At 34.0% G+C, this 10,774-nt stretch overlaps 1 protein-coding gene across 2 annotated transcripts; it reads right to left on the bottom strand.

Moving 5' to 3' along the window:
- Positions 1-334: 334 nt before the first annotated feature.
- LOC109056078 (serine/threonine-protein kinase SULU-like) lies at positions 335-8,911 on the bottom strand. Of its 2 annotated transcripts, XM_042759404.1 has the most exons (10): positions 8,750-8,911; positions 8,414-8,555; positions 8,270-8,339; positions 8,055-8,152; positions 5,616-5,699; positions 3,368-3,429; positions 3,189-3,275; positions 3,031-3,085; positions 1,709-1,897; positions 335-1,485 (listed from the first exon to the last, which is right to left on the bottom strand). In XM_042759404.1, the coding sequence occupies exons 2-10, from the start codon at positions 8,537-8,539 to the stop codon at positions 523-525; spliced, it is 1,734 nt and encodes a 577-aa protein (XP_042615338.1). In that variant the 5' UTR covers positions 8,540-8,555; positions 8,750-8,911; the 3' UTR covers positions 335-522. The 2 variants fall into 2 exon arrangements, with proteins under 2 accessions (XP_042615338.1, XP_042615337.1); XM_042759403.1 differs by lacking the exons at positions 8,055-8,152; positions 8,270-8,339; positions 8,414-8,555; positions 8,750-8,911 and adding an exon at positions 6,053-6,285.
- Between the last annotated feature and the right edge of the window lie 1,863 nt (positions 8,912-10,774).

Genomic DNA, 10,774 nt, shown 5'->3' with positions numbered 1-10,774 from the left:
ATTAACAGTAGTAAATTAACTGTTTATTGAAAAACTAAACACAGCCTAAAGTCTTCTCATTAATTGTTTAATTAAGCATTAATTTTAATGACAAATCAATTGATATTTTCTTGAAAATTACCATTTGTGATTGCAGTTACACTGCAGAAAATAAAAATAAAAATAAAAATAATTACAGACATATGGCATACGCAAGACATTTTTGTGCTTACATTTTCCATTTTTCTAGTTTTAAAAACATCAAGGAAATAAAGATTAGGCAACACATCATTCTAAATAGAAAAAGGCCCAATATACATTCAGAACATAATTAAAATGACAAGATCACTGGAAGTGCAGCGAGATAAATGCCTCTTTATTTTCCTATTCAAATTTTTTTCTGATCAATAGCCAAACTAGAAATTACATAATAAAACCCCAGAATATATGCTCAACCCTTCCCATACATGTGCTGCTACTATAATCAATACTTGGATACTGAAGGAATATACTGAGTATTATAGCCTGCCACTCTCGTAATTCTTAATTATCATTGTTTGGTAGCGCATTGTTTGGAAGTCTTTCCTGTCTTTCCAGTTCATCATTTAATTCATTCATAATCTTATTTAGCTCCTCTACAGTCTCCCTTATTTTGATCACAAATCTCATGATTTCAGACTGCAGCTTTGATTGCTGATTTTGTGCATCGCTGTGCCCTGATTCATTGTCATTTGACCTAGTGCTTGATTCTTGTTGAGTCTCTATTGAAGCATAATCGCTGCGGAGTTTGTGAATTTCTTTGGAGTCAAGGGCAATAAAAAATATATCAGCAGCTACAAAAAGTCCAGACAGAACCACTGTAACATCTCCAGCCACACGAACAGCTCTTGTGGTCTGAGCTGCAACTTTCCCAATACTTGCGACTTCAGTTAAACGTATGAGCTCTGAAATCCCTCCCAGCCCTCGTCCAAGTCGAGCTCCAGCATTTGCAAACACATTCTCATCAGACTGTGCATTGGACAATGATATTCTGCTTTCGTGTAATTTAATCTGTTCAATTTCCACTGCTATTTGGATGATTTGGATGCAGCAGATTGTGGAGGTAATTTTTTCTTGTAACTCGGCAATGATCAGTTTGACCTTTTGGCGGTTTGAACGCTGGTTAACCATCTTTGTTACGTTGCTCACACCAGCTGTTACTCCACCAGCGACTGCCACACCGATTCCCACTCCTGTTACAATCAGAGAGGCTCCGAGAGTGAAAGGAGTGAGAATAAGTCCAACTATAGATGTGATTCCTCCAGCCAGGCCTACTACTCCTCCTGTGAGACTGCTAACAGTTGTGTTGTAGTAGACTGTCCCCAAACCATCAGCCAGCTCTTCCAGAACCTTTAGACTGACTTTAGCCTCTTTAGGTGTCTCTTGACTGTCTTCAGACACATTAGGTGTCTCTTGAATGTCTTCATAATTTTTACGCACATTAAGCTCTTTAATAGTTTGTGTGCTCTAAAAAAAAAAAAAAAAAAAAAAAAAAAATTTTCTTTTTTTTTTTTTTTTTTTTTTTGTGTTTGACAGTTCAGTGTTTTGTTTAATTTCATTAATCAGAATCAGAAATACCTTTTTTGTTGAGAAATTAATGTCATTGCCAGTGTCTAAAACATTCTGTGTTTTATGACTTTAGGAGACTACAGCCAAATATATTAAAAAGTGAACATTTTAATAAACTTACCTTTTCATAAAGGTGTTTGATAATGAAAGGCCTCATCAAGATCTCACTGACAGATGGTCGATCCGCTGGATCAATCTGAAGTGTGTCTGTTACCAGCTGACGAAGATCCTCAGAGAAGGTACGTGGCAGAGCTTTGTAGGAGCAGGTAAGTATCTTTGAAATAATCTCAACTGTGTTTTTTCCTGGAAACTAAAGACAGGCAAAAAATCATCTAGTCATGTAAAATAATAATAATAATTAAAACTGGACAAAAACTCATTTTCTGAGACAAAACAATCAGCCCACCTACAAGTCCAAATCAAAGTTGAGTCAGAGTAGGTCATGTCTCTTTAATCTTCATTTGACCCTCTAACTCTTGCAGTCTCTATTCTATTTCTATTATTGCTATTGTTTTCTTTTCTTTAAAAAAGCCTCTAACACTAGCATTCTCTATTCTTTTTTTCTATTCTATGTTCTTGTTTTCTATTTATTTCTTATTAAAAATGACCCTCTAACACCAACATTCTCTATTCTTTTTCTATTCTTTTGACTCGTTTTATTTTTTATTTTATTCTTTATTTTAATTGCTACATGTACAGTACTTCATTAGGTTAACCAACACTTGTCAAAGGACTTAAATATTATTGTCCTTTTGTTGGTTTTGACTGCTTCTATTGTCCGCTTTGGATAAAATTGTCTGTGAAATGACTACATATAAATATAAATATATAGTTTCAAAGCAGCTTTACAGCAAATGCATATTTCAAGTGTCATTTCACATTCAAGCAATGCTTTTTTTCCTGAACCACTGTCAAGATTCAAAATGCAATATCAAAAGAGAAAACAACATTTGTACTGATTACTGTAATCTGAACAAGCTCATGTTCAAGCATTTAAATTACAATATGAGCAAAACAGGACTAGAATTAAGTAGTTCTTTTGGAATATTCAGCATTCCAATCTTGAATGTGCAAGATTTGAAAGCTACTGAATTGCTGCAGAGAACTTTGAATATGCTGTAATACACGATTCATGATATGATTTTTCTTTCTTTTTTTTTCTTTTTTTTTGGTTTTTATTGTAATGTACAGCAGTTGGGAATAGTGAGTAGTTCATGTGGGCCTGTAAGGTGCTATATGATTAAATAAAGAAAATGAACAAAACAAAGAATGTACTGAATGACCGATATTTTGATATCAGCTATTTAAGTGGTTGATTGTCTCAATGAGAGTAACCTGCAGTATATCTACATTACAAAATCAGTGTACTTTAAATATTGTTTTATTAAAGCTTAACATTGATCTAAACAAGCTCAATATCTGATGAAAGAAAATCTATCTTACAGCACACTTCAGCATGCACATCTCATAGATGATGCAGCCCAGACTCCAGATTTCACTGTAAAGAAGTCAAGATTAAGAAGGGTAGAGTTTTAATATTCAGCTATGGAAACTGTTTAGTCATAAGAGTATAAACATCAGAAATGTATTATGTTTATTACGATTTGCCATCATAATGTCTGCCACTCAAAATTTCAGGTGCAACGTATGAGAGAGCTTCAGTTTTTGTTGTTTGTGCATCAGTGGACCTGATAGGAACAGAAATACATGGCACAGATCACAATATTTCATGTAGTACATGTTGAATAGTACATGTGAATTAAATGAGCGCATACAGTACCATCCACGAATCTTTCCAAACTCTCCCAGACGAATGGTTCCACACGCAGTGAAAAATATACTCTGTCATAAGACAACACACATTTATTCAGTTTCATTTTAGCAAAGCTTTGGTTATAGCTGCAATATTAGATTAAAATAATTAAGGTGAGACACTAAGGTGGAAAGGAAACATCAAAAATACACTATTTGTGTCTGTAGATTTCAAATACAACACATACGACACAAGGCCACTTTCTCAAAATGACATTTTTCTCCAACACTGAGCCAGTAAAAACCACTTCAGCAGCACTTACATACACACACTGCACATACAACACACTTTACAGTTTTATTCCTTTCTATAGGCTATTCTGGAGGTTTACAGAGGGGTTTGTTCATATAATTTGCATGATTTTATACAACATTTTATTTAAAAAAAAAAAAAAATTGTTGTGAATTAAAACTTTTCTGGATGTTGAAGGTATTTTCAGATTTTTGAACCGGTTTTATTGTCCAATTCTCTCTCTAAAAAAAAAAAAATTATTAACTGGGAAGTATGGTGATATCTATCTGTTTATCTGTCTGTCTGTCCATCTGTCTTTCTCCTCTCCACAGTAAGCTGGTGTGTAGTGAGCGTTCTGGTGCACTATGCTGCACACTGGTGGTGAATGAGGAGATACCCCCTTCACAATGTAGAGCGCTTAGAAAAGCAGAAATGTGCTATATAAATGTAATGAACTATATAAATGTAAAGAATAAATCTTCATCCGCCCGAGGGAAGAGTACATGCAGGTCTCACATACGCCTTGAATTGTTTTTGCACTAATTAGTTTGTCCACAAGGTGGAATCATTGGCCCAGGCTGTTGTTTCACAGCCGAAAAAGAAAAGGAAGAGACTGAGCCGCTTCAGACAGCGCCAGTATAGCTCTTCAACTGATAGTTTTTGTGAAGATTTTTTTTAAGTTTACTTAAATTAAAAGGTTTATTTTTAGAGCCTAAATGTAAAAAAATAAAAATAAAAAATAAATAATAAAAAAATGTCAAATATGCTGTAATCTTTAAAATCTATAATAAAATGCAAAAAAGAAAAAAAAAAAAAATTAGAGATAAAAATTAAAATGCAATAGAGATATCAGTAGCAGTATTGTATCAGAAAAACTGGATGTTGTTAATAATAGGCTACTTTGTAAAGAGAAGCCATTAGACATTTAAAATATACCACCTTTAATTTGGAGGTTCAATGTGAAATTATGACAATATATTAATATGCAATTAATCATGATTAATTGCATAAAAAATTGTGATTAATTAGTTGTTGCTTTTTAAATTGGTGGATGCATTGTTTGTTTGTTTGTGTGTGTGTGTGTGCAGAGGTGGATGCATTGTTTGTTTGTTTGTTTTTTTTTTTTTAAAGAAATTAATACTTCTATTCAGCAAGGATGTGTTAAATGTATAAAAAGTGACAGTAAAGACATATATTGATAGAAAAGATTAGTATTTTGAATAAATGTTATTCTTGTATCCTTTTATTCATCAAATAATCAAAAAAGAAGTATCACATGTTCCTACACACACACACACACACACACACACACACACACACACACACACACACACACACACACACACACACACACACACACACACACACATATAAGCAGCACAACAGTTTCAACACTGTTAATAAATCAGCATATTATTATGATTTCTAAAGGATCATGTGACACTGAAGACTTTAGTAATTATGCTAAAATTTCAGCGCTGCATCACATAAATAAATTATACTGTATTTTAAATTATACAGTATTAAATAAGAAACAAACCAGTAATATTGTGAAATATTAAATATTTATTTCTGTATTTTTCAGCAAATAATTACAGCCTTGTTGAGCATAAGAGACTCCAGTAAAAATTATTAAAAATCGAACTGATTTTGAATGGTAGCCTATATATAAAAAGCTATATTAATGCGCCAATTGATGCAGACACACAGACATAGAAACACACACACACACACACACACACACACACACACACACACACACACACCACTCGCACACAAATCAGAATAAACATATCTAATTAGTTATCAGCTTCACAACAAACTTTATATTGCTTTCAAAAATACAGTGAATCCAGTTTTAAAGCTGCGAGACAGAAGTCTTTCATTTTACCAGAAGGTTCAGTTATGACATTCTGATTAAACATTATACACAAAACATACAAATAACAAATAAACACATTTTATTTAAATGTTCATTTTGTACCTTGGGCTGCAGGTTTTCATGGAGGATCTGTTGATCATGCAGGTGCTTTAATGCCATGCAGATCTTCACAGTCCAGTCCAGAATCTGTAAATCAATCAAATTAAAACGTGAAAAGCATTGTATTACAGCATTGTAAAAATACAGCAAGTAGTGAAAAACATAGTGACATAAAAACAAAAAAATAACAATAATAATAATAATCATTTTTCAGTAAATAGTTAATGGATTCTTAACTTTACAGATTCATATATGTGTAAGGTTTAATGCTCCTTCCTGATTACTGTCACTGCTACACCAAACTCTCCCTCAACTTCTGCACAGTCACCATTCACACTACACTTACTCTCCTCTGAGTTTAATCACACATCATTACCACACTCATCAAGAACTGCACTTATACCCAGCACCCCCCCCCACCCCCCCTCTCTCTCCATCACCTGTTCAGCCCATTGTTGGTTGACTGTGTTTACTCCCTTTGTTTGGTCTCCTTGTGTTCCCGTCGTCTGCTAAAAAATAATAATAATAATAAAAACAAACAAACAAACAAACAAAACAAAACAAAAAAACCTCTTAATTCCAAGCTAAATCCTTTCTGATTTCAGGATTTCATTTAATAAAATTAGCTCCCAACCATGCTGAAGAGGCAAATGGACCTCTTTGAATGTTTTAAAATAACACACACACACACACACACACACACACACACACACACACACACACACATTATTATTATTATTATTATTATTGTTATTATTATTATTATTATCAATGCTGTGACTAGTTACTAATCAGTAGTTTTGTATTGTACTACAAATTGTACAAAATAAGTTTTAATTGGACTATGGTTTATGTGATGTGGAAGGTGTATTTATTATATATTTGTTTGTTTTTACACTATGCCTTTGTCTTAATTCCAGGCCTTGCAAAATTTCAAAATCCGTGGCCACCAATGACCTAAGCTTGGCCACCCCACTGTCCCCCCCTTTTTTTTTTTCTTTACAAGAAATGCATTCATTAAGGCGCGGAACCAGCGTATCTCTTTATGACCACATCAAACGGGAGACTTCTCAGACGAATAAGCGTCAGGCGCAATTCAAACGAGCGCGGAAACATGTTCCACATGAGCTTCAGTAGAACAACAGTGAACTGCGGTCTGGTGAGATGTTGTTAGGCTGCATGTCAGTAAAACAAACTTTCCTGTCCTGACAGCTGTTTTACTGTGCCCACGGCACACACTCTTCAACTTTACGCGAATATAAGGCGCACGCTCTGTATCGCTTCATCATAAATAAAGCTAACAAGAAACAATGAACATACAATGCAGTTCTATCGTCAGTTAAGCTGTGACATAACCAAAAAGGCGATTAGTGCATTCATGTATGTATAGAACGTCTCTCAAATGCATGTACGTAAATATTGTGCAGTTGTGCAAGCGGTTTGTGTGTGTGTGTGTGTGTGTGTGTGTGTGATTTAATGCACAAATAATTATGAACATAGTGCACTTATACTTTTTTTTTTTTTTTTTACAAACGAAAATGAAAACATTTAAATGCATAAAATAACTCATTTCACATTTCACATTCATTTTCTCTCTTTTTTCTTTCTTTCTTTTTTTTTATTAACTAATTCTTATCACTATCTGCATGTCTCATCAGTGAGTATACAGTGATGGAGAACAAGCTTTTGGGGGTTTTGAGAACCAGAACCAAGCTGACTGGGCAAGTTAATTGTAGCCTACTCAGTTGTGTTTTTTATATTGAAATAATGAAGATGTCTGTGCCGCCCCTTGCTGCCCCCTCCCTCCCTCCCTGGCCACCCCTATAAAAACATCCTGGCTCCGCCACTGCTGTAATTGCCGATGGACGCAGGGAAAAGCACGACGGCATTCAGCACGGCTATTCCTTTACACAGAGTGTGCGCGATCACATAAGAAAGCGAAAGTAAAACCCGAGCATTCAAAAGTGTTTTCAGTTGCCCGCATTTTGAGAGCGGCTCCCTGATGCGCGCAAATTAGGCTATGTACAAAAAAATCAAACCTATCTTTTGCTCGACTATCTCTTACTCTGTATCATGCTTGAAGAAAAATTCCCTATTGACAAAATCAAGTCCCGCCCTACATTTCTTGATTGAGAAGCCGTTTCAGATATATGTCACAATAGGGAAGACAAGACAATTGCATCTTCTGTTTCATGCCGACTTTAAAGTTTCCAGTTTGAAAACCAGCATATGGAAAACATTTAGCCTAACAACACATGAACACTGCAACAAAATCACAATATCAGTTCCCATTTACAGATAACATTACATTTGTAGATAAATGTCTTCTTTTAAGTTTTCTCGTCGGATCTTTTCATCTCTTCCAACTGTTTGTGAACCAGTTTAATTCTCCAGGTCATGGAAATGGGTTAAATTTTACCTTCTATGAATCTACAAACATACCTCAGAAAATGCAACAATACATTTACTATCTAAAATAAAAATAATACAGAGATCTCCACCTTCACAGAGCTCCATTACAAGATATAGACTGTCACCATCTGAAAGCAGATTAATGCATTACAGTGTACTTTAAAATAATTGATCAAAGTTTGAATGTGAACACTACACATTCAAACAAACTGAATGCAGATTAAGTAATGTAAATTTCTTTTAACCTCTGATGATTTCCTTATGTTCAACTATGTGTGGATAATTGAGCTTTTGGAGAAAATTTGATACATCACCCTGAAAACAGACAGATATATTTCAGAATTCCTCTTTGCATTTAAACAATATTATAATCAAAGTGATTGTCTTACCTGGTCAGCGTTCAGCTTTTTAATGACAAACTGATCACCACCTTTATTTTTCACCAGTGTTTTATTCTCTTGTTCACTCACTAATGTGTAGCCTTTGTCTTTTAGAACTGACTTATTGCTCCCCATCTCTGACGATTTCTGACTGAGAAAAGCAGCAGTAAGATCCATGAACATTATTATTATTATTATTATTATTATTATTATTTAATTAATGAGTTTATAAAGGTTTCCTGATGTTTCGTAATGCTTATAAGTTTCCTTATGCTTTCTTAAAAAGTTATTCATCTATTTTTCTAATTACTTTTTTCTGATCTTTCTCTGATTTTTCTGTCTTACCTGATCAGTTTAAATTACTGAGAGTGATTCGTTCTTCAGATGCGCCTGTGTTCAGAAATTGTGAAAATGTTTAGTATTAGTCCCCTCTTCTAAGGGTTGAGAGAAGATCTCTGTGTGTTGCACTGAACAGAACCTGCCGTCAAATGTGATTCCTTTTATTTTTGAATGGCTAATGAAAGAAAAACAAGGAAGTAGGTGAATGCATGTCACATGTGTGACATATTTTGCCCCTCACATTTTTATTACAAAAAGGTGAACAGGGAAGTTCTGAAAAATTGAATCTCATTTGTTTCACTTTGTAAAATTAACAACAAAATAGTGTTTATTCTTGGATTGTTGAGAGTACTATATAGTGCAACATAAATTACATAATTTAACATAATTAAATTTAATTAATTCTTAAACTGAAACAACACAAGAATGTGAATTCAGAGGAGGACCACCAGACAAATATATTTCTGTATGTTGCCTACTGCTTAAATAGTAATTTAAACAGATGCACTTTAACTCTAGAGCACGAAATATAAACCGTGCCATCCAGACTCATTGAAATACGTTGCTCTGGCTACATTTCTATGCACTTTAAGGAAAGAGGTGCTATAATTTTGCTCGTGTTGTAGATGCACGTTTATTAAACAGTCCAGTCTCATAAAAAAGTATGTGTGTGATCACATTTTACAACAGTTTAAAAGTGTAAAGTCCAGTAATGGTGTGAAACCAATGGTGTAGTTCCTTGTGATCATATTACCATAGAACTCACAAAAATAAAAACTGCCCTTGAAGGCTGAGCTCATTAACTTGTCAAATAGGATCTCAACCATTTTTAAGACAGCAGTATGTGGAAATATAAAAATATCCTGATGGTAAACAATTTAGTCTATATGGCATTGATGACCATGAGTGTATAATTTTTCATCAATTTCATTTGTTTGTTTTAATTTATTTATATGACCAATGTGCTGTCCAATCAACTAAAGGTAAAAGAGAACAAACTAATAGAAAAAAAAAAAAAAACAACAACACAAAAACTAAACAAAAGCCACTATGTCAGACCAATCAATCTAACCAAAATAAAAATAAAATAAATATATCACAAATTTCAAAAAAAACAAACTAAGTGAAGGGGAAAGTCTAAGATATAAAGGCAAATTATTCCAAAGCTTCGGAGCTACCACTGCAAATGCCCGGTCACTGCTCAATTTTAATCATGTTTTAGGGATGTCTAACATCATATGGTTAGATGACCTTAGATTCCTTTGGGGTTTATGTACATTTAAAATATCATATAAAATATATAATTTAAAATTGACCCTGTATGGAATAGGAAGCCAATGCAATGTACATAAGAAAGGTGCTATGAACATATTTATGGACATTCGAACGTATCCTGTGCATACAAATAAAAAAAAAATAATCCATGCAATTGTTAGTGAATGAGACCCATTGTTTTGGAATGGCCAAGTCAAAGTTTGGAACTTAATCCAGTGAAAATGTTGTGGAATGAGCTGAAGCAAGTAGTTCATAGGAGGAAACCCACCAACATCACAGAGTTGAAGCGGTTCGGTACTGAGGAATGGGCTAAAACTCCTACAAGCTGTTGTATTTCAGTTATTGCTGCGAAATGGTTCACACCAAATACTGAAACACTGAAAGCAAAGATACACATACTTTTGCCACTCACATATGTAAAACTGGATAACTTTTCTCAATAAATGACAAAGTATATATTCTTGTCTCATTTGTTTGATTGGATTCGCTTTGTCTACTTTTAGGACATCTGATGATGTTTTGGGTCATATTAATGCAAAAATATAAAAAATTCTGAAGCGTCCCTAAACTTTCAAGCACCACTGTGCATATATATTATGTATGTATACATTACTAGAACCAGGTAGTATGACCATATTAGCCTGGCTCTGTCAACTCTGCACTGGCTTCCTGTTGAACACTGAATACATTATAAAATCTTGCTAATTACTTATAAAGCTCTGAATGCTTTAGCTCCTCAATACTTGGGCAAGCACA

Source organism: Cyprinus carpio, chromosome A7 (genome assembly GCF_018340385.1).
Source record: "Cyprinus carpio isolate SPL01 chromosome A7, ASM1834038v1, whole genome shotgun sequence".
Lineage (NCBI taxonomy): Eukaryota > Metazoa > Chordata > Actinopteri > Cypriniformes > Cyprinidae > Cyprinus > Cyprinus carpio.
The sequence above is the reverse complement of the archived record's forward strand: the minus strand, read 5'-3'. Positions and strand labels throughout refer to the sequence as shown.